Here is a 24,681-nt window from a genome sequence, read left to right on the forward strand (position 1 = left end):
TCCCGGTGTGTGGAGTGTGTTGTGGTGTGTTAATGTGTAGAGTGTGTTCACCTAGCAGTAAATAGGTACGGGATGTAACTGGAGGGTTGTGGCCTCGCTGTCCCGGTGTGTGGAGTGTGTTGTGGTGTGTTAATGTGTAGGGTGTGTTCACCCAGCAGTAAATAGGTACGGGATGTAACTCGAGGGGTTGTGGCCTCGCTGTCCCGGTGTGTGGAGTGTGTTGTGGTCTGTTAATGTGTAGGGTGTGTTCACCCAGCAGTAAATAGGTACGGGATGTAACTCGAGGGGTTGTGGCCTCGCTGTCCCGGTGTGTGGAGTGTGTTGTGGTGTGTTAATGTGTAGGGTGTGTTCACCTAGCAGTAAATAGGTACGGGATGTAACTGGAGGGGTTGTGGCCTCGCTGTCCCGGTGTGTGGAGTGTGTTGTGGTCTGTTAATGTGTAGGGTGTGTTCACCCAGCAGTAAATAGGTACGGGATGTAACTCGAGGGGTTGTGGCCTCGCTGTCCCGGTGTGTGGAGTGTGTTGTGGTCTGTTAATGTGTAGGGTGTGTTCACCCAGCAGTAAATAGGTACGGGATGTAACTCGAGGGGTTGTGGCCTCGCTGTCCCGGTGTGTGGAGTGTGTTGTGGTCTCAGTCCTACCCGAAGATCGGTCTATGAGCTCTGAGCTCGCTCTGTAATGGGGAAGACTGGCTGGGTGACCAGCAAGAGACCGAGGTGAGATGAATTACAGGAATATAATGCAACACAGAGCAGGAATATAAGTAAATTGAACGACCTTTTTTTTTTTTTTTTTACATTACCAAGCAGCTCATCTTTAAAACAGTGAAATGCGCAAAATAAATAAATAAGTAGTTAGGTTAATGGTTTTTTTTCTTTTTTAAGTGTTGATTGAGCCACTGTGGTTTTCCTTTTAACTTATTTGGACAATATCATCTTTTTTTTATAATATTTTCTTTTATTTTCAAGTGTTGTGCCAAGACCGAAGTATGAGGCACGTCTTTTCAACGGCGCCCTTTCCTATTCACTTATTCTCTCCTTTTTTCTTCATTCCTTCACTCCTCTCTGTCTTTTCACAGTATGTTACAGAAACTATCATATTACATCCTATTCTCTATCTTAGTCAAGCTCACAAGATGGCGATAGATAAAATAGATAAATAAATAAACCACGTACTTATTTATAGACCCTCAGACTAAGAAAACCCAAATAAAACAAGTTACTAGAGAGAACAGATAATTACATGGACACATTTTATGAAGGGAAAGGATAAATAACATCCACATATTCATCCCCGTGTTTAGAAGTGAAATAGGAGAATGTTGTGACGTCAGCCAAAACAGTGTGAGGAAACCACTATTGTCATGGTGAGATGGTGAAGTCCGAGGTACAGTGCCTTATTTAACATTATTTCCCCCTTATCTATACCCCAGCAACCCTCACCACTCGCTCACCAAGCCGAGGGACACTGTATGGAGGCATGTGTCCAATTAATACATGGGCGATACGTGAAATAGACCTGTAATTGCGTAATGGTGCTGCTGGGGTGTGCTTTGGGGTATGCTTGTGTGTGTACGTGTGTATGTACGTGTCATGGACTGGTGCAGCTGGTGTTGTGGTGGTGTCAAGGTTGTGGTGTTGAGTGGTGTGTTATGGTAGGATTGGTGTGTGTTTTGCGTTTTCTGTGTGTGTGTGTGTGTGTGTATTTACCTAGTTGTAGTTTTACAGGGCCTGGGCTTTATGCTCGTGTGGTCCCGTCTCCATATCTACACTTATCCAATTTCTCTTTAAAACTATGCACACTCTTTACTGACACCACTTCCTCACTCAAACTGTTCCAAGTCTCACATCTTTTCGGGAAACTATATTTTTTAACATCTATGTAAACCACTTACCATCTTACATTAAGAGTGACTGCAGAATATTTGCTGACAATCTTAAGATTTATCTGCCCATTCGTAACTTGCCGCACACCCACACAGTTGTTGACATATCTAACTGCCAACGTGATATCAACTCTATATATAGAATATCAAACTCCTGGGGGCTTTCTTTAAATATAGATAAATGTGTCACACTGAGATTCAACAGAGGCACTTTTCCAGAGCAAGACACAGGCCCATATAACACCTACTCACTCAATAGTACAGATATACAAAAGGTTAATGCCCACAAGGATCTTGGTGTACTGGTTGACACTTCTTTATGCTTCCACATGCACATAAAAACTACAGTTAACAAGGCTGCAGGTCTGGCAGCAAATTTACTAAAAGCAACTATTTGTAGATCACAGAATTTTATGCTAAATCTGTTTATTACACATGTAAGACCACTACTAGAATACTGTTCATGCCTATGGAACACATGTTATCTTGGAGACCTAAAGATGCTAGAAAGTGTTCAGAGGTCGTGGACTCGACACATAGACGGAATGACTGGACTGTCCTACAAAGAGCGTTTCTTTGCTCTTGACCTCTACTCTGCACGTGGACGCCTTACTCATGCTGACATAATAAAGTACTGGAAGATCTTCCACTCTGAGTGTTCTATTTCTCCTGAAGATTTATTCATCACAACACCACATGCACATACTCATGGACACCGTTTTAAATTAGCTCACCAGTACAGTTCAGTGGATCTTAGATCTCCATTTTTTTCATTCCGGTGTGTCTGTTTATGGAATTCTTTGCCTGACCATGTTGTTGCTCTGAACTCGCTGCCATCCTTCAAATCAGCCCTTCACAGTCATTTAGGCGACATTATGTACGACTTTGTGGAGTAATATGCATACACACATGTGCTGCTGTTTGCTGCACAATAATATATCCTGCATTTCTGAACAGTTTCAATGGGTACATATTCCAGTCCACTCACAGTTTGTTACAATCATCCAGTAATCTACATCTAAAGTTGACTGGCGTACCCATTTTCCTAGCTATCTTTTTCCTACTCTTCATTGTATTTTTCTGGTTTGGGAGCTAAGGATGGCTAACCAGGTGAGTAAACCAGGTGAGTAATCTTCCCTTCCTCAGTTTCTTACTATGCGATCTTGTGCTTCTAAAGTCATATTCTTCTCTCAGGATCAGTTTCTCATTATCCACTTGATCTATTCCATTAATCAATTTATAAACTTGTATCAGATCCCCTCTCTCCCTTCTCTGTTCCAGGGTTGGTAGATCCATAGCCTTTAGTCTCTCCTCATATGTGTGTGTGTGTGTTAGGGTCAATGTAGGTTAGGTTAGGTTTGGTGTTTAGTGTAAAGGCATTGTTTAACACACACATCCACATGAGAAGGTTTTGGAGAGAGAGAGAGAGAGAGAGAGTGTGTGTGAGTTTAACATTCTCTCTCTCTCTCTCTCTCTCTCTTATATTCTGTTTTTTGTGGGATCTTCTAGTTCTGACTTGCTGTATCTTCTGTTCTTAATTTTTCTCATTTTTTTCTCATACTGATTCTAAACTTGATCACTTATTTGTTCTCTTTTCTATTTCTGTTCTAATCTTCATGACATTTTTTTCTCTTTTCTATTCCTGTTCCAAATCTTGATCTTTTTTTTCTCTCTCTTTCTGTTCCAAATCTTGAGCACATTGTCTGTTCTAAATCTTAATCACGTAATTCTTTCTCTTTTCCATTTCTTCCATTGTTAACACTGCCCTCTCCTCAACACACCCAGGCGTGCAGGGAGTAGGAGCGGCGGCAGGCGGCACTGCAGTGGCACAACAATGCTGAGCTATGAGGGGCTGCAGGACGTGCTGACAGCGGCGGTGGTAGTGGTGGCAGTGGCCGTGGTGGTGGCGGCAGCCTGGATCTCCACCAGTGTACGGGAGCAGCCTCTGGTGGCCACAGCGGTGGTGGTGTTCCACAGTGGAGGGACAGTGGAGAGCAGCGGCAGTAGCAGTGGTGTTGGTGGTGGTAGTAGTGGCGGTGGTGGTGATGTGAACACGACAGAGACGCAGGGCAGTGAGGCGGCAGCCACAGCGGTGGAGAAGGACAGTGAAGCCATGGGGGGCGTGGTGCAGGACTCACACAGGACTCAGCCAGTGAACTCCAGTGAGGCGGAGGCTGCGGGGGATGGGAGCGGGGGCGGGGGTGGTGTGGAGCCGGAGGGTGGCCAGGGGGCTGCTGGTGACGTCCATGCCCCGCCAGAGAGGCTGCGGGAGGACGGGCCAGAGATGGAGGTGAGGAGGAGAAGACTGCAGCATTTTGTGTCCATGGGAGGTGCAGCAGACAGCACATCCAGCAGTACAGCAAACAGCACAGCAGACAGCACAGCGGGCACCGTTGGCCCAGCAGAGGACAGATTACCGGCCCCTGCTGACACTGACACAGGCACCACAGCAGATGGCAGGTGCCGGAAGGAGGCCGAGGAGAAGAAGAAGGAAAAGAGGAGGAGGCAGTGCAGGATGGCGAGGAAGGAAGAGAGGAACGGCCGCCAGGGAGTATTAGAATTCGCCTTAAGTTCCTCGATGAGACGCAGCGACATGTCTTTGCTCAACTGACCGAGAAAGTTGGCAGTTTTAAAAGGTGAGAGAAAGTTTGTTATTTTCTTGAGATAAGGGAAGCAATGATCAGTCTTTAACACAAACAACTTCCACTAAAAACCTGTCCAACTATCACAAAAACCATAAAAATGACCTAACTTCCTCTAGAACATGTTAAACTATCAACAGAAGCATGAAAACACCCTTGAAAACCCCACTAACCTCCATGACAACCTCTTAACCCATCAAACTTATCATTTATGAGGGAGGTATCAAGACATTTATTCCTTTTTGGGGGGCTAACTCCTGGACCTGCATGGGAACTGGCAATTAAGTGGGCCTTCTCTCTCTCTCTCTCTCTCTCTCTCTCTCTCTCTCTCTCTCTCTCTCTCTCTCTCTCTCTCTCTCTTCACCAGTTTTCCTCTCTCACAAAGCAAAAAGCTGTCTAGAATCCTCAAAACACCTTTAAAAAATGCACATAACACACACTAGACCTGTAAAAAGTCTAAACACCCTTCATGTATTATCAAAGTATTACCACAACCACAACAAACACCTTGGCAATCTCTAAACAGCAGCCACTAACTCCCTGAAGCAACAACACTCACAAAAACATACCCTAAATTAGAGAACAGTAACCCCTAAACCCCTTCAGTACCATGATGTGTTTCCATATTCATTCTGGTGACTGGTGATTCTATATTCTATACTACTTCAGAAACTTGTGTTGGGGGTTAGAATAGTGAAGACTGTGGCCATTAATCTTCTGACCTCCATAGACCCTTGCTAATGTCAATAAAATGGTCTAATTGTACCCAAAACTCAAGGTAAAAAAATGTGTCCCAGTACTGAAGGGGTTTGAATAGTGAAGACTGTGGCCATTAATCTTCTGACCTCCATAGACCCTTCCCAATGTCAATAAAGTGGTCTATAATCGTACCCAAAACTCAAGGTAAAAAAATGTGTCCCAGTGGCCAGTACTGAAGGGGTTAGAATAGTGAAGACTGTGGCCATTAATCTTCTGACCTCCATAGACCCATACTAATGTCAATAAAATGGTCTAATCGTACCCAAAACTCAAGGTAAAAAATGTGTCCCAGTACTGAAGGGTTAGATTAAATAGCACACATTTCTACATCTTACCTGACAGGCAGTACTTTTCTATTCTAGTTGGCAGATTTATACAGGTTCTGAAACTCATGTAGGGGATTTAGATAGTGAAGACTGTGGCCATTAAGCTTCTGACCTCCATAGACCCTTGCTAATGTCAATAAAATGGTCTAATGGCACACAAATCTAAAGGTAAAAATGTGTCGCACTACTGAAGGGGTTAATATGATCTCTATAGACCCTTGGTAATGTCAATAAAATGGTCTAATTGTACCTAAAACTCAAGGTTAAAAAAGTGTTTGCCAGTACTGAAAGTGGTTAACCTAAATAACTCCCATTTCTACTCTCTAGCCTTCAGACAGTACTTTTCTATTCTATTTTGTGATTTTATACAGCTTCAGAAACTCATGTGGGGGATTAAAATAGGGAAGACTGTTTTCATTAAGCTTCTGACCTCCATAGACCCTTCCTAATGTCAATAAAATGGTCTGATCCTACACAAAACTCAAGGTAAAAATGTGTCCCAGTACTGAACAGGTTAATCTGACCTCTATAGACCCTTGTTAATGTCAATAAAATGATCTAATCACACACAAATCTAAGGTAAAAATGTGTCCCAGAACTGAAGGAGTTAATCTGACCTCTATAGACTCTTGTTAATGTCAATAAGATGGTCTAATCACACACAAAACTCAAGGTAAAAAAATGCACCCCAGTACTGAAAGGGATTAATCTCAATAACACACATTTCTGCTCCCTATTCAACAGACAGCACTTTTCTATCGAGCTTGATGCAAACCGCCACATTCGCCTCATCTTCAATGGCCAACTGCTGAGCCAGGACTCCTCAACGCTGGCACAGTACGGCCTCTTTGACAATTGTGTGGTGCATTGTCACGTCTCACAACCCCAACTGCTGCCTCACTCCCCAGGGCGGTCCGGGGAGGCTGCGGCACAGGAGGAGGAGGACGCCTATGTTTCTAGACTCTTGGTAAGGGCAACTGGTTTGTGTTGGAAAGTTTGATTTGTTTGTTTGAAATGCAGAGAGTTGGTGCGAATGTTTGGGTGGCATTTGCTTGTCTTCTATGCAGTTATAACCACTAATTCTAACAGTTCTCTCTCTTCTATGCATTGATGATAAGGTACCATTGATTTTAACGCCATTTCTCTTTTCTATGCGATAATAATGAGTTACTATCAATATTATAACAATGTTCTCTCTCTCCTATACACAATAATAATGAATTTCTCTCCTAAACACAATTATAATGAGATACTGTCAATTTTATTGTTATTTTCCCTCTCCTCTATATACAATAATAAATGAACACACAATAATAATGAACTACCATCAATTTTAACACTATTTCTCTCCTGTTTACAATAATAATGACCAACAATTTCTTCCATTTCTCTCTCCTCTACACCAGCATTTTGACACCACCTCCTTCCCTCCATGAAATAATGTCACCACTCACCATTTCACCAGCTTTGTGTCTCCACCCGCAGGCTCCTCTCCTCTACGCAGTGATGGTGTTGATGTGGTACCTTCGCTACGAGTACAGCCACCTTTTCAACACCATGTCCACCATTATCCTCCTCTTCCTCACCGCTCTGCTCCTCATCTCCACCTACCTTCTGTACGTCACACACCACGTGCCTGAGGGTTCTGCCGCCACACACATCCCCCTGGCAGGCCGCACCACCCACACACACCCCACCACAGCCAACACATCACCCTCTGCATCATGAGCTACACTTTTGGGATACTCTGTGTTTGCTGTCCTTGTTTTTCATTATTGGTGAGTTTTTTTTCCTTGGAAGGTGCTGGAAGGCCTCCTAATGTTGCCCTGAATGTGTGGGTATGTGCCATCTGAAAGGCTTGGTGTGTGTGTGTGTTTGGTGTGTGTTTGGTGATTTACTGGTTAAGTTTGTGTTTAGCTGGTTGGCTGATACACACATATGCATCAGGTTTAGGGTGTGTGTGGTGTGTGTGTTTGGCGAGTCATATGGGTCTCAAGCCACTGGTTAGGTTTGTGTTTGGCTGCTTGCCTGACACACACACACACACACATCAGGTTTAGAGTGTGTGATGGTGATTCTGTGTGTGTGTGTGTGTGTGAGTGAGTGAGTGTGTGAGTGTAATTTATTGTTGTTTATTGTGATAATCATTTTAAGGCAAGCCGACAGATGTTCGTTCCTTTGTGATGTTGAGTCACTGAGATGTTTCATATTTATCAAGTTTTGTGTTGGAGTTGATCTGTTTTTCTTGTTTGGTGTTGCAGGGTGTCTTAACTGTGCAATGTGTGTAGGTTTGGATCCTCTTTAGAGTTTCGTTTGTTCATAAGTAGATTAAGTTTTGTTTTTATTAGTCAAGCTTCCTTTTTGTTAGTGAAGGAATGAAAGAGATGACTATTAATTCATTTCCATACATAAGAATAAAATGATGACTAGACTCACCAAGAACTTATAATTTACAAAGCAGGAAAATGAGAAAAAGTGAAAAGCTTGAAGTTTTTATTAGTCAAGCTTCCTTTTTAGTGAAGGAATGAAACAGACAACTACTAAATTCACTTCTACACACAAGAACAAATGATAAAATAGACTCGCTGAGGACTTAATATATTTCACAAAGCAGGAAAATAAGAAAAAATGAAAAGATTTAAGTTTATTTTATGTGAAGCTGAAAGGCAACTATTAAATTTAAGAATGATAGATAATGACTAAAATCACCAAGAACTTATATTGTATTAAGCAGGAAAATTAGAAAAATTGGAAAGATTTAAGTTTTTGTATTAGTCAAGCTTTCTTTTTAGTGAAGGAATGAAAGAGACAACTACTAAATTCACTTCTGTACACATGAATGATAGATAATAAGTGAAATCACCAAGAACTTATATTTTACAAGGCAGAAAAAAAAAAAAAAAAAAATACAGGATCTTGAGAAACAAAAAAAAAAAAAAAAAAGATATGGTATGTTTTCCACTTTCAATAATTGTTCCAAATTTTTTTTCCAATTAACTGAATCTGTTTCACTTATGTATGTTTCCTGATGCACATTTTAATTTTTTTTTTTTTTTTTTTTCTTTTCTTTTGTTTCTTTTATTTATTTATACCATGTGGGCTTTTCACGGGAATTTCTGGGCTAAAGGAGCTACATTTTGCGTTACCTTCTATCTATAAACCCACCCGTCAGGAAACCATTGCCCCGAGTGAGGAAGCCCAACCTACACTCGGACCGTGGACAGGATTCAAACCCATGCGCTTGGAGATCCCTCGGACCCCAAAGCACGCATGGTTCCACTGTACCACGACAGACCCTATGCAGACATTATGATGCCTTGAAGACTGGCATTAGCAGAGGACAAGGAGGAGGAGGAGGAGGGGTGGTTGGATTGGCATTACTGGAGCATGAGGAGGAGGAGGAGGAGGAGGAGGAGGAGGTGGTTGGATTGGCATTACTGGAAGATGTAGAGGAGGAGGAATGAGGAACAATATGAGAATGGAAGAGGAGGAAGACTTGCATAGTGTTATATAGAAATGAGAACTTGATGGAAGAGTAAATGAAGGAGAAAAGGAAGAAAGGAACTGGTGCAGGATGAAGGAAGGAAAGAGAGTAAATGAAGGAGACAAAGAGAACTGGTGCTGGGTGAAGGAAGGAAGGAAGGAAGGAGGACTGGTGAAGTGTGTGGTACTATGGGCCATTTAAACAGTTATGAACCAAATCCCACTGCTTTCAGAACACTTTACTAGAAAGCACAAGGGTTTTTAAAGCTGTTTCTACTGTTCTTGTGAGGGACTAACACAACTTCTTCATTACTGATTGGTGAAACACTCTTGAGAACACACTTGATCAATTATGTGACCTTGGGAAATAGTCTTGGTGAGAGCATTGAGTTTCTAGATATGGGCTTATATATCACCACTACAGGAAGGGAGGAGAAAGAAACTGGTGAAGGAAGAAAGGAAAGAAGGAAGGAGGACTGGTGCAGGGGTGTGGTACTAGAATATCACCACCACAGGAAAGGAAGAGAAAGAAAATGGCGAAGGAAAGAAGAAAAGTAGGAGTGTGTGGTATTAAGACATCAATCCTACAGAAGAAGAAAATAAAGGAAGTGGTGAATGAAGGAAGGACGGACTGGTGTATATGCGTGTGGTACTGGACATCACCACTACAGGAAAGGAAGAGAAAGGAATTGGTGAAGGAAGGAAGGAAGGAAAAGAAGGACTGGTTATCATCTTCACTGGCCACCAACACAACAACAAAGCAATTGTGATAGTGACAAATGTTTATAATCTGAAATGTAGTGAGGAGATACGAGAGAAAAGGAAGGATGAAGGAAGAAGAAGAAGGAAGAAGGACTGGTTATCATCTTCACAGCTTCCTTCCTTTCTTTACAGCCTCTTTACTGACTTGTGATTTGTTTATGCTGAGTTGCTGTTGGTTGATAGGTAACTAATATATTGAGAGTTTTACTAAGTAACTGCAATAATTTTTCACCTCCTATGGTCATATTGGTTTGGAAATGAATGTTGACACTTTTCATTTGTGTTCTGTTCATGGTGAGAATTTTTAACTACTGGAATTTTGAGTTGTTTCATGTTGCAGTTTTGATTTTTATAGTTTTATTTATTTTTTTTTTTTTTTTTTTTAATCTGTTTGAAAATTAATGTTGACTTTCTTGATTTGTGTTCCGTTCATGGCAAAAGTTTGTAACTACTGGAATTTTGAGTTGTTTCATGTTGCAGTTTTGATTTTCTTGTTTTTTTTTTCACTTGCTGTGGTTAAATCTGTTTGGAAATGAATGTTGACAGAACAGAGTTAATTTAAGAAAGTTTATATGCCATAGTTCTAGAGGCAGAATGACAAGATATCTACATTACCAATCGGAAAAGCACTACATATTGAAAACCCTGCTAATCATCTCTGTGGCCTTGGAAATAGTCGTGGTGAAAGAGCAAACCATTTCAGAATACAGACTAGAGAGAGAGACAGACAGACCCACCAGCCTTACCTATTTGAGAAGTGACTACAGTGGTGTTGTAGTGATCAGACAGAGTAACATTGCACAAGTGAAGTGAAGGTGAGTGTCTGTCAATGGTGCAGGGTAGAGACACACCAGCTACCTGCAGTGTGTGTTTCCTGCAGCGCATCACCCTGTGGCAGCAGAGACATGGAGACGTGGTGGAAGTGTGGTTGTGGTTGCAAGTCAGATGAATGTAAGACTGAAAAAGAGTAGAGAAAATGGATTAAGAATTTTGAAAGAATATAGAGAATGGATGTAAGACTGAGAAACAAAAAGGAGAATGGATATAAGACTGAGAAACAATAGAGGGAGTGAATTTAAGACTGAGAAACAATAAAAAAAATGGATTTACAACTGAAAACAATAAATGAAATGGATATAAAACTGACAGACAATAGAGAGAATGGATATAAGACTTAGAAACAATTGAGGGAATAGATTTAAGACTGAGAAAGAAGAGAAGATGGATTTAAAACTGAGAAACAAATAAGAAAATGGATTTACAACTGAGAAACAATAAAATAAAATGGATGTAAGAAATTGTATGACTGAAAAACAAAGAGAATTGATTTACAACCCAAAAAACAACAAAGAAGATGATTTTAAGACAAGTAATAGAAAGAGTGGATTTCCCTGTCTCTTTACACAACCTGGCATTAGTTTCTTGGCTCACAGGACTTCGGAAGAGTAGGAGGAAACATGGAAAGAGAGGGAGAGATGTAGAGATTTGAGTGGAATTGAATTGAAGATAGAAACATGTTGGGACATTTAGAGGGAGAGATGGAGAGAAAAGTGAGAGTGGGCAGGTGACAGATTTGAGTGGAAATAAGTTTAGGATGGAGAGAATTGAAGATAGAAACATGTTGAGACATTTAGAGGGAGAGAATTGAAGATAGAAACATGTTGGGACATTTAGAGGGAGAGAAAGTGAGATGGAGAGAAAAGTGAGAGGAGGCAGGTGACAGATTTTAGAGGAAAAAAGTTTAGGATGGAGAGAATTGAAGATAGAAACACGTTGGGACATTTAGAGGGAGAGAAAGTGAGAGAGAGAAATAGAGAGAAAAGTGAGTGGGCAGGTGACAGATTTGAGTGGAAAAAAATTTAGGATGGAGAGAATTGAAGATAGAAACACGTTGGGATATTTAGAGGCATGGAAGAATTGAGCGCAGTGTGGTGTGTGGTGTGTGGTGTGCTTGACTTGTGACCATGACTAACAGTTGCCGCCAGCATTGATGTCCGTGTACAGACTGTCACTAAGAACTACTCACGTCAGACCACCAGCTTGCTTGTAATCCCTTCAGTACCAGGATGCATTTTCTTATTCATTCTGGTTACTATTTCAGGATTTTATGCAGATTCAGAAACTCATGTGAGGGATTAAGATAGTGAAGATTCTGGCCCATTAATCTTCTGACCTCCATGGACCCTTCCTGATGTCAGTAAAATGGTCTAATGGTACAGAAATTTCAAGGTAAACATGTGTCCCAGTACTGAAGGAGTCAATATTTTTTTTTTATTTATTTATTTATTTATTTATTTATTTTATTTATTTATTTTTTTTTTTCATGTAAGAGGGAAAATCTAGCTAAGGGTAACATGAAACAAAAAAAAAAGGTCCACTTAGCCAATCCCTTGCAGGTCCGAGAGAGCAAAGACAAGAAGGGACAAATGTCTTGAAACCTCCCACTTAAATGAAGCGAAGTCACAGGAATTGCTATCACGCTTTGTCTTGTAACATGTAATCACTTTCAAGCCCTCCACCTGTTTGAAGTGAAGATAACAACAACCATCAGACACTCCACATGTTCAAAGGTATTCCGTATCTCACATGTTGAAAAAAAGCAGTAAATTATCGCTTATCAAAAACATGTGTCTTGTCAGAGCTGAAATGTATGAGAAGGTGTTTACAAAGACATTTATCCACCCTATGTGAAGACTTGTGAAGCAGTGAATAGGTGAGTCAGAGCTGTAAGATAAGGTGATTATGAAGACATTTATCTGCCCTGGGTGAAGATTTGTGAGGCAGTGAAAGGATGAATCAGAGTTGTTAAGGTATAAGGCAATTATGAAGATGTCTATGTACACTGTGAAGATTTGTGAGGCAGTGAATAGGTGAGTCTGAGCTGTAATGTATAAGATGGCGATTTTGAAGACGTTTATCTACTCTGTGAAGATCCGTGAGGCAGTGAAAGGATGAATCAGAGCTGTAAGGTATAAGAAGATTACGAAGATGTTTATCCACCCTATGTGACGATTTGTGAGGCAGTGAAAGGATGAGGCGGAGCTGTAAGGTGTAAGGCAATTAAGAAGACGTTTATCTATGCTATGTGATGATTTAAGAGGCAGTGAAAGGATGATTTAACCCCTTCAGTACCGGGATGCATTTTAATATTGATCCTGCTTACTATTTGGTGATTTCATACACCCTCAGAAACTCATGTGGGGATTGAAATAGTGAAGTCTCTGGCCATTAATCTTCTGACCTTCTTAGACAGTTCATGATATAAGTATAATTGTCTAATCTTGCCCAAAACTCAAGGTAAAAATGTGTTCCAGTGCTGAAGGGGTTAAGCAGTATGTGAGTGTGTTAATGGTTATTCAGTTGATTTATACATTCAGTGAAGTGACTCCTTTGAAAATTTGTAAAAGCAGCAGACATTTGTGGAAGATTTGTGAGGCAATGCAAGGAGTCTATGTTTTGTTATTATTATTATTTTAGTTATTTTTTTATTTATATATATATATATATATATATATATATATATATATATATATATATATATATTTATTTTATTTATTTATTTTTTTTTTTTCAGTTCATTCCTGGAAACTTAAGTGAACATTATTGAACACTGACATCACTTCTTGGGGCGCCTGTCTGTCTGTCTGTCTGTCCATGTGTTGCGTCTCGCCGTAGCAAATAATTTCCACTTAGATCATGCTCGTAATATTTTTCTATGTAAATACGCATCAGTGGAAACGATCATGCATTCGTACATACACTACAGCACTAGAGGGGCGGCACACCTGGGCGCTGGTGCGGGTGTGCTGTGCTGTGCTGTGTTGTGGCGGGCGCTGCATTGCCCGGCCACAACACTCGGCTGCTGCTTGGTAGAGTAACCCCCAAGGCTGTACTCTCTTCTCTATCCTGTTATTTATGTAGCGATGTTTATACTATACTCAAATATAATTGTTACGGAAATAAATCTTCGGGTATGTTTCATCTTTCTTTTCTCGGCCAGTTGTTGAGTGCAGTTTATTCTTTTTCATATCGTGTTATTATTTTTTACCTTTTTCTCCTCTGACGTGCTGTTATTCCATTATTTTCTTGATCATATGTTATTCTTACCTGTTTCTTGTCTCATGTGGTGTTCCTGTGCTCTGTTTATGTGGAGGTGAGCTATGAGCTTAGTGAAGGAGACTAACCAAAGCAGATCTCCGTTTCAGAATTATATCTCGTTCAATATGTAGTTTATGAATGTCTGTGTATCCTTCACACACAGGGCAAAGGTGGATTGTGTTTGCACCACCCACAGCAAGGCCAGCTAACAGACTGATGCTATGGCTATATTTGCAGCCACAGCAAGGCCAAAGGTTATTGCTGTGGTTATATTGACAGCCACAGCAAGGCCAAAGACTATTGCTGTGGGTATATTTGCAGCCACAGCAAGGCCAAAGATTATTGCTGTGGGTATATTGATGGCCACAACAAGGTCAGGTAACAGACTGATGCTGTGGTTAAATTAGCAGCCACAGCAAAGCCACTAATGCTGTGGTTATATTAGCAGCAGCCACAGCAAGGCCAAAGATTGACACTAACACCCACAGCAAGTAAGGGTAACCGGGATTGGTGCTGTGGTTATTTCAAGAACAGTACCATGATGCATTTCCATATTCATTCTGGTGACTATTTGGTGATTTTATACACCTTCAAAAACTTATGTGGGGGATTAAAATGGTGAAGACTAGCCTTTAATCTTCTGACCTCCATAGACCCTTCCTAAATGTAAGTGAAATGGTCTAATTGTACACAAATCTTAGGGTAAAAATGTGACTCAGTATTGAAGAAGTCAAGTAAGGATAGGTAAGATTGCTGCTGATTTTACAGCTTCAGAAACTCATGGGTGGATTAACCCCTTGAGTACTGGGATGCATTTTTCCCTGGAGTTTGGGTGTGGTTAGTTATTTTATTGACATCAGGAAGGGCCTATGGAGATCAGAAGATTAATGGCCAGTCTTCACTATTTCAATCCCCATAGAAATGCCACATGGTACTGAAGTGATTGAAATGGTGAAGACTCCAGCCGTTAATCTTCTGACCTCCATAGATCATTCTTAATGTAAATGAAATGGTCTAATTGTACACAAATCTCAAGGTAAAAATGTTGCCCAGTATTGAAGGGGTTAAGTAAGGATAGATAAGATTGCCGGTGTGGTTATATCAGCAACAAGCATTGGTGGGCAACTCATTCACTCACCGATGGAATACAGAAACACAAACAGTAATGCACAACTAGACTTTATTGCAAGCCTCTCACGGTGACGGAAAGAGACTCGCCGAGAAAGAGATCATACAAAATTATACACAACTCATAACTACAAACGTATGTACAGCACCTGACCACCTATAACACACACACACATACACATACAAACACACACACACACACACTCGAACAATATCACAAAACCCTATGATGTGTCACTACAATAGACAGACTTCCCTTGGTGTGGCAAATACTACTGGATAGAGTGAGCATTTTTTTCAACCCCATCAAACAAGTGTGGTATTTCAGGACTAGTGAGGTAAAAAGATAATAATGGTCTCCGCTTCTTAAGGATTCCATTGCATACATAATTTTGTTCAGTGTTTTTTTTTTGTGTGTGTGTATAAGATTGTTTTTTCTTCATTGTTCATCTTTGTCTTCATCCTCATGTTTATTTTTGTCTTCTTTTTCTTCATCATCATTCCTTTTTGTCTTTCCTCTGCTCTCCTTCCAAGTATCATTCATTCTTCCTGCTTCCCTCCTCATATCTAAACATCTTTGGTCTTCCCTCTCATCTTCCTATCACCTTCCATGCACTCTCTTCCTACAGCCCCACTAATCTTTACCAGGCTCTCTTTAACTCTCCTACTGTCCTCCTAGCCAATACTAACTAGATGCACCACACACTTACTTTAAATCACACTTCCAATTCACCCAAGCTCTCTTCCCACTCTTCCACTCTCTTCTCACACCTTAACTAATCTTTACCAAGTCCTCTTTAGCTTTCCCACTGCCTTCTTAGCAAACGCTCATTAGATGCATCACAAACTCACTTAAAAATCACCTTTCCAATTCACCCCAAGCTCTCTTGCCCTACTCTTCCACTCTCTTCCTACAGCTCAACTAATCTTTACCAAGTCCTCTTCAGCTTTCCCACTGCCTTCCTAGCAAATACTCATTAAATGCACCACAAACTCCCTCAACCCCTTCAGTACTGGGACACATTTTTACTTTGTTTTGGGTAAGAATAGACAATTTTATTTATACTAGCAAGAATCTATGGATGTCAGAAGGTTATTGGTCCAGAGTCTTCACTACTTTAATCCCCACACGAGTTTCTGAAGCCGAGTTAAATCACCAAATAGTACCCAGAATAAGTAATAAAGACGTGTCATGGTAGTGAAGGAGTTAAAACCACACTTTCAAATGCAGCCCAACCTCACAGTAATGGCAAAGACACGCCAGAGGGAGGTATCAAGACATTTGCTCGCTTAATTTGATAAACCCTTTACTTTCCCTCTTGAGAATCAGCACCCAAGTGGACCTTTATATATATATATATATATATATATATATATATATATATATATATATATATATATATATATATATATATATATATATATATATATATATATATTGTTGCTCTTAGCTAGTCTCTCTCTCTCTCTCTCTCTCTCTCTCTCTCTCTCTCTCTCTCTCACAACTAACTAGCCTTGTGAAGTGCTTTGCCACATCAAGAGTTCACTGTACACTAATATGCACCATGATTGACCTCCCAGCGATGAAGGGAGTGACCTAGGATGACCTGAGGAGTCTAAGAGGTCACAGCCGTCCGGGGAAGGAGCAGGGACGAAGCCAGGTCCTCTATATCTACTGTCTTGGACCCACAGCTAGTGCCACAGCATTTCTTGGCTCTGTGGAAGTGAACATTGAGGATTAGTTGCTGGAAGTGTGTATGTGTGTATGTGTGTGTGTGTGTGTGTGTGTGTGTGTGTGTGTGTGTGTGTGTGTGTGTATGTGTGTGTGTCATTAGAGTAGTCATAAGTTTTAGCCAGAGATATTTATCTATTAAAATCCCTTGAGATGTGTTGGTGTAGGTAAAAAGAGTAGGTAGGAAGACTGCTATACACACACACACACACACACACACACACACACACACACACACACACACACACACACACACCGCATAGTGTAGTGGTTAGCATGCTCAACGAGAGGACCATGTTCAAGTCCCGGTAAGCAGCGAGGCAAATGGGCAAGCCTCTTAATGTGTGGACCCTGTTCACCAAGCAGTAAATAGGTACGGGATGTAACTCGAGAGGGTGTGGCCTCGCTGTCCCGGTGTGTGGAGTGTGTTGTGGTCTGTTAATGTGTAGGGTGTGTTCACCCTTCACCCAGCAGTAAATAGGTACGGGATGTAACTCGAGGGGTTGTGGCCTCGCTGTCCCGGTGTGTGGAGTGTGTTGTGGTGTGTTAATGTGTAGGGTGTGTTCACCCAGCAGTAAATAGGTACGGGATGTAACTCGAGGGGTTGTGGCCTCGCTGTCCCGGTGTGTGGAGTGTGTTTTGGTCTGTTAATGTGTGGGTGTGTTCACCTAGCAGTAAATAGGTACAGGATGTAACTCGAGGGGCTGTGGCCTCGCTGTCCCGGTGTGTGGAGTGTGTTGTGGTCTCAGTCCTACCCGAAGATCGGTCTATGAGCTCTGAGCTCGCTCCATAATGGGGAAGATTGGCTGGGTGACCAGCAGGCGACCGAGGTGAATTACACACACATCTTTAAGGAAACTGGCATTCAAGTGGCCCTTTTTTTAATCTTTTGTTGCCCTTGGCTGGCTTCCCCTCTTGTATTAATTCACACACACACACACACACACAAACGTACGGTTTGGTCAGTTTCTCTATCACAGTCTGGGCAAACTCCTGCCGACCCATCACTGGCGGCTCTCTCTTGTCTTCCGTGGTGATGCAAGTAACCGGCAGCCACTCAGCGCCACCACAGGACACTAGACACCCACTCAGCTCCTGGGCTGCCTGAAGGAACAGGGAAAGATGTGGTTGTAAAATTTTGCATGTGATTGGAGCTAAACACACACACACAGAGAGAGAGAGAGAGAGAGAGAGAGAGAGAGAGAGAGAGAGCAGAGACAGAGACAGAGAGAAAAGCAAAGTTGATTTATACAGCCAGTGTAAAATAAAAATAGCAAAAACACACACACACACACACACACACACACACACACACACACACACACACACACACACACACACACACACCTCAAACACATCCCTGCAGCAGCAGCAGAACGACACGAGACACTGTACAGGAAAGGTTGTGGCGGTGGCAGGGCAGCATCACCCCCCAGGGCTGTCACGAGGGTTCCCTGGAGACCCCGGCACCCTTCAATGGACGTCCCAAACACCAGCAGCAGGTGAGATGGCTCCTGAAGGTGTGGGTGAAGGAGTTAGTCTGATGTTTTACTTGTTTATCTATTTATATGTTTATTTATTTATGTATTTTGTCTACCTCTTTTATGGTTGTTGTCGTTTTATTTTTCTATTTTTCCATCTTTCTTTATCTCAGGTTTTGTTTAGCTATCTACTTTATCATTTTTCTTTTAATTTTAGTTGTATTTTTATCTATATTAATTCTCATCTTCTCATTCCATCTCCTAATTACTCACACTGGATATAGAAAGCTGAGAGGTGACTGAAGACGGGATGGGCAGATTTTGCTTCACTATTCTATCATTATCTTTCTTATTTTCAACCTTATTGTTATCTATGTACGTATTAATCCCATCTTCTCATTCCATCTGCCAAATACTCACTGTGAAGATAGAGTGCTATATTCATAAATGCTTCCTTCTCTTTCTCTGCAACCATTTCCATAAACCACAAACAATTAGCTGAGTTCTATAGAGGCTTTGTCCTGATCATAATGCAGAAAACTTGTTAACATGTCACTACAATCACAGAAACATCCTTAAAACCTGCATCACTTCAACTAAAGCTCTTGGAAATTGAGGTGCTGTGAGATGAGGAAGTGTTCTAAAGAGTGTTTGTCCTGCTAGTTATGTAGAAAAATTTGTTAACATGTCGCTAGAATCTCAGAAACATCCTTAAAACCTTCATCACTTCAACTAAAGCCCTTGGAAATTGAGGTGCTGTGAGGAGAGGAAGTGTTCTAAAGAGTGTTTGTCCTGTTGGTAATGCAGAAAACTTGTTAACATGTCACTACAATCACAGAAACATCCTTAAAACCTGCATCACTTCAACTAAAGCCCTTGCATATTGAGGTGTTGTGAGGTGAGGAAGTGTTCTAAAGAGTATTTGTCCTGTTGATAATGTAAAAAACTTGTTAACATGTCACTAGAATCACAGAAACGTCCTTAAAACCCGTGTCACTTCAACTAGACCCCTTGGGAATTGAGGTACTGTGAGGTGAGGAAGTGACCTAAGGAGTGTTTGTCCTGCTGGTTATGTAGAAAAACTTGTTAACATGTCACTAGAATCACAGAAACATCTTTAAAACCCATGTCACTTCAACTAGAGCCCTTTGAAAACTATGAGGTGCTGTGAGGTGTGGGAGTGATCTAAAGAGTATTTGTCCTGTTGATAATGTAAAAAACTTGTTAACATGTCACTAGAATCACAGAAACACTTCCCTCTCTCTCACCACGATAATTTCCAAAGACCACAGAAACCATTAGCCGAATTCTAAAGAGTGTTTGTCCTGATCATAATGCAGAAAACTTGTTAACATGTACTCACAGTGGAGATGGAAGGTGGGAGGTGGGTGAAGGCTGGGTGGACAGTACAGGTGACTCCGTGGCTTCTGATCTCCCCCGCCAGCTCCTCCAGAGACTCCTACACAGACACACACATATAGTTAAATTAAGGAAAGATTATCAAGGTTATTTTTATATTCTTATCAGTGTTTTGTATCCATCAACTCCTTCAGTACTGGGGTACATTTCTACCTTGAGTTTTGGGTATGATTAGACGATTTTATTGACATTAGGAGTGGTCTATGAAGGTCAGATGATTAATGGCTACAGTCTTCACTATTTTAACCCCTTTGGTAATGGGACACATTTCTACCTTAAGTCATGGGTACATTAAGACCATTTTATTGACATTAGGAAGGATCTATGGAGGTCAGAAGATTAATGGCCAGTCTTCACTATTTTAACCCCTTCAGTACTGGGACACATTTGTACCTTGAGATTTGTGTACGATTAGACCATTTTATTGACATTAGGAAGGATCTATGGAGGTCAGAAGAGGCCACAGTTTTCACTATTTCAACCCCCCACATAAGTTTCTGAAGCTGTATAAAATCACCAAATAGTAACCAGAATTAATATTAATGTGTCCTGGTACTGAAGGAGTTAAAGAATGATAATCCTGTCTTTTCTCACAATTAAGAGTATGATAACCCTGTCTTCTTCTCATGATGATTATAAATAAGCCTGTCTTTTCTCACCAAGAGGGTTTCAAAATGGTTAATGTTATGCCTGTAATGGTTTGACAGGTTGTAGTGGAAGTTATTGGGTTTTTCAAGGGGTTGTCATAATAATGTTGATAGTTTGACAGGTTGTAGTGGAAGTTATTGGGGTTTTTCAAGGGATTCTCATAATAATAGTTTGACAGGTTGTAGTGGAAGTTATTGCAGTTTTCTCCCTCATATAAAGTAAAAGTAGTAGCTATAATGAAACAGATGTAACCACCTTCAACACACACACACACACACACACCTGTACTTTCTCCTCCAGCGAATCGGTCACCACAGTCACATCCGTCACTTTCCTCTTGGTGGCACAGATAGTGGGACTTCCCTTGCACTGCTTCTTTTTTGGGCGTTTTAGGACTTTTCGGGGACGTGTGGCTTCCTCTTCACTCCCTGATGAAGACGAGGAGGTGGAGGAGTGCGTGGAGGAGGTGGAGAAATGAGTGGAGGTGGTAGAAGAAGCCTGGAGAGGAGTGGAAAGTGTCGAGATGCATTCCTGTACCTCCTCCTCCTCCTCCTTTCAATATCCTTTGTAATCTCCTTCGTTATATCTCCAGCGTTCTGTGTCGCCTCCTCCATCTTCTGCCTTCCTCCCTTCCTCTTCTCCAGGAATATAAGCACCACCATGCCGATAATCAAAGACGTGAGGAGAATCGGCCGGAAAAACTCATCCATATCTGCCACACTCGCCAAACTCATGTTGCCGCGGGTGAAACAAGCACTTCTCTTCTCTCAAGGTGTTGCTTTGGGTGTTGCTGGCTGCGTTACCCTTCCCTGGTGGTGTGTGTGGGTGTGCAGGGCAGGGAGGTGCTCATGCCTGGTGTGGTGGTGACTTGGGGGTGTGCCAGTGCTGTCCATTAACTGAAACAGGAGGATTGGTGAGTAATATGTAGCTGGATGGTGTTTTGGGGTGTTGGAGGATGTTTAGGGTGTTTAAAGGGTGTTTTGGTGTGTTAAAGGTTGATTAGGGATGTTTTGGGGTGTTTATAGGGTGTTTAGAGGGTGTTTTAGGGTGTTTTGGGATGTTTAGAGAATGTTTTGGGATATTTAAAGAGTATTGTGGAGTGTTTTGGGGTGTTTAGAGGATGTTTTGTGGTACTTAGAGTGTGTTCAAGGATGTTAATGGGTGTTTTGGGGTGTTAAAGGGAGCATTGGGGTGAATAAAGGGTGTTGTGGTGTTAAAGGGGTATATTGGGGTGTTCAGAGGGTGTTTTGGAAGTGTTTAGAGGATGCTTGGCAGTGTTTCAAGGGTGTTTGGGAGTGTTGAAGTGTGTTTTGCAGTGTTAAAGGGGTTTTGTGGTGTTTAGAGGGTGTTTGAGGATGTTGGAAGGTATTTTGGGGATGAATAAAGAGTGTTAGAAGATGTTTTATGAGTATTTCAGTGTTTAGAGTGTGTTTTGGGGTGTTTGAGGGTGTTTGAGGTGTTTAAAGGACATTTTGTGGGTGTTGTAGGGTGTTTGGGAGTGTTTAGAGTGTGCTCTGGGATGTTGGAGTGTGTTTGGGAGTGTTAGAGGCTGTTTTGGGATGTTTAGAGTATGTTATGGGGTGTTGGAAAGTGTTTTGGGATGTTTAAAATGTTTTGGGGTGTTTTGAGGTGTTGAGTGATGCTTAAAGGGTCTCTGTGGGTGTCAGAGGGTGTTTTGGCATCTCTGGTAAGGGTTTATTGTGCTAATATATGTATAAACGCTTGATTTGGCTATGTAGTAAATTTGCTGCATTATATTAGTGATTATTTAAGTCTTTTATGGTGAGGCTATGTGTGTTTGTCTGCCTTGTCTTATACTACAGAATTGATATATCTATGTGTGTGTGTGTGTGTGTGTGTGTGTGTGTGTGTGTGTGTGTGTGTGTGTGTGTGTGTGTGTGTGTGTGTGTGTGTACATAGTAAACACACCTTTGATTTAATATAGTTTAATAACATCATTATTATTCATCTTATTATTTCATTTGATCGAGAGAAAGAATGAGAGAAACAGAAAGAAGAAAAAAGCAGAGAGAGAGACAGAGAGAGAGAGAGATAGAGATGCTATGATGGTAGTCAGGAAGAAAAGTTGCAAGGAAGTGTTTAAGAGAGAGAGAGAGAGAGAGAGAGAGAGAGAGAGAGAGAGAGAGAGAGAGAGAGAGAGAGAGAGAGAGAGAGAGAGAGTTGTTATGATGAGTGAAGAGGAAATGTTGCAAGGAAAGAGAGAGAGAGAGAGAGAGAGAGAGAGAGAGAGAGAGAGAGAGAGAGAGAGAGAGAGAGAGAGAGAGAGAGAGAGAGAGAGAAGAGTTGCTATGATGAGTGAAGAGGAAATGTTGCAAGAGAGAGAGAGAGAGAGAGAGAGAGAGAGAGAGAGAGAGAGAGAGAGAGAGAGAGAGAGAGAGAGAGAGAGAGAGAATGTTGCTATGATGAGTGAAGAGGAAATGTTGCAAGGAAGAGAGAGAGAGAGAGAGAGAGAGAGAGAGAGAGAGAGAGAGAGAGAGAGAGAGAGAGAGAGAGAGAGAGAGAGAGAGAGAGAGAGAGAGATGTTGCTATGATGAGTGAGGAGGAAAAGTTGCAAGGAAAAGAGAGAGAGAGAGAGAGAGAGAGAGAGAGAGAGAGAGAGAGAGAGAGAGAGAGAGAGAGAGAGAGAGAGAGAGAGAGAGAGAGAGATGAGTATGTGTTTCTATGATGAGTGAGGAGGAAAAGTTGCAAGGAAAAGAGAGAGAGAGAGAGAGAGAGAGAGAGAGAGAGAGAGAGAGAGAGATATGCGAGTATGTGTTGCTATGATGAGTGAGGAGGAAAAGTTGCAAGGAAAAGAGAGAGAGAGAGAGAGAGAGAGAGAGAGAGAGAGAGAGAGAGAGAGAGAGAGAGAGAGAGAGAGAGAGTATATGCGAGTATGTGTTGCTATGATGAGTGAGGAGGAAAAGTTGCAAGGAAAAGAGAGAGAGAGAGAGAGAGAGAGAGAGAGAGAGAGAGAGAGAGAGAGAGAGAGAGAGAATGAAACACGAACAAAATCAATATTAATCAAAGCCGATATCAATAAACACCAAATGAAACACAAGAAAGCAACTTAAAATCAATGACACAGCAAGTAACGGAGATGCGCAAAAGTGACGGTCGAAACGCAACGAGAATGAAACTCGGCGAAACTTGGCGAAACTTATTGAAACGGATGAATGGAAGCGAAAGGAAGTGAGTCACGATACGAGACTGAACGAAAAAAATTAAGCGTACGAACAAGACAACGGAATTCAGATTAGCATTACTGATAAACTTGAATTAAACTGATAAAATGAATGAATCTGAGACGAAGCATTAATAACAAGAAAAGAGAGAAAGGAAACAAATAAAATGAAACTAGTGATTAAAACAAGGATTAGTACTATGAATAGACAGATAGACAGACAAACAGACAGACAGACACACGCACGCACACAGGCAGATAGATTATACCCATGCATTCACCTTTATACTCAATTAACACCTGTAATTCTCATCTTACCTGTCTGCTAATCGCTGGAACACTCAACACAGGCGCATACTTCACTAATATGCTTCCCCTGTTCCCACCTGTCCCTGGAAGACTGAAGAAGACTGACGTACTTCACCTTCAAAGTCACCAAGAAAACTGATGTTGATGATGAGAGCTCTGCGTATCCCTCTCTCTCACTTCTTCCGATTTTTAAACCTTTGGCTTCACTTATTAAAAACAGTTAATTAATGCCACAAAAATACAAAATGCAGGTATTTTTAGTTGGGTATATTTTTTAAGTGTATCTTTATGGGTTTTAGAGTTAATCAGCTAGTGGTGGTGTTTCTTTATTTAGTAACGGAAGTCTAAGTCAAGGTTCATCACGTAACTCAGACGCAAAGTTTTGAGATGGTCACGTAGGCCACGGTTTACTCAAATGACCCTATTTTTCCCCTATTCCTATACTGTGGGTACAGTGTTCGCCCCTACACACCTTACCATGCTCCCTTCAATGAGAGAATGGAGCACCAGGCAGATATAAAGCCATGAGAGGAAATAATGGTGACCCATTTAGTACTATGACGCGTTTCCATATTCATTCTGCTTAGTATTTGGCAATTTTATACACCTGCTGAAAATGCTGTCAATGAACTGATCAACTTGTATTTCGAAGCACTTCAGCACTGCACTTTTACTACTTGCCAAAGGCTCTAGTTGAAGTTATACAGCCTTTTAATGGTGTATTTTTAACTCCTTCAGTACCATAACACATTTCCATATTAATTCTGGCAACTATTTGGTGATTTTATGCAGCTTCAGAAACGCATGTGGGGATTGAAATAGTGAAG

General features: G+C 41.3%; 2 protein-coding genes across 2 annotated transcripts; one reads left to right on the forward strand and one right to left on the reverse strand.

Moving 5' to 3' along the window:
• The first annotated feature begins 1,269 nt into the window (after positions 1-1,269).
• Positions 1,270-8,048, forward strand: LOC123516186 (transmembrane and ubiquitin-like domain-containing protein 1). Its single transcript, XM_045275373.1, is given in 5 exon segments — positions 1,270-1,387; positions 3,672-4,379; positions 4,382-4,522; positions 6,358-6,580; positions 7,099-8,048. Coding segments are annotated over 4 exon segments (1,266 nt in total). The 5' UTR covers positions 1,270-1,387; positions 3,672-3,720; the 3' UTR covers positions 7,342-8,048.
• An 8,495-nt stretch (positions 8,049-16,543) lies between these two features.
• Positions 16,544-24,403, reverse strand: LOC123514990. The gene is made up of 7 exons (XM_045273300.1): positions 24,332-24,403; positions 21,168-21,260; positions 20,647-20,916; positions 19,661-19,756; positions 18,164-18,330; positions 17,772-17,920; positions 16,544-16,800 (listed from the first exon to the last, which is right to left on the reverse strand). The coding sequence occupies exons 1-6, from the start codon at positions 24,401-24,403 to the stop codon at positions 17,905-17,907; spliced, it is 714 nt and encodes a 237-aa protein (XP_045129235.1). The 3' UTR covers positions 16,544-16,800; positions 17,772-17,904.
• Between the last annotated feature and the right edge of the window lie 278 nt (positions 24,404-24,681).

This window comes from Portunus trituberculatus, chromosome 5 (genome assembly GCF_017591435.1).
Source record: "Portunus trituberculatus isolate SZX2019 chromosome 5, ASM1759143v1, whole genome shotgun sequence".
In the NCBI taxonomy this organism is placed as follows: Eukaryota; Metazoa; Arthropoda; class Malacostraca; order Decapoda; family Portunidae; genus Portunus; species Portunus trituberculatus.

Bases quoted from the DNA above. Each gene is read 5' to 3' on its own strand.
- LOC123514990 (XM_045273300.1), bottom strand. From the start codon at position 24,403: ATGGGTCACCATTATTTCCTCTCATGGCTTTATATCTGCCTGGTGCTC. The intron at 21,261-24,331 runs GTAAGGTGTGTA...CTCCTGTTTCAG, and splicing joins CTCTCATTGAAGGGAGCATG to TTAATGGACAGCACTGGCAC. The intron at 19,757-20,646 runs GTGTGTGTGTGT...GTGTCTGTGTAG, and splicing joins CGCTGGAGGAGAAAGTACAG to GAGTCTCTGGAGGAGCTGGC.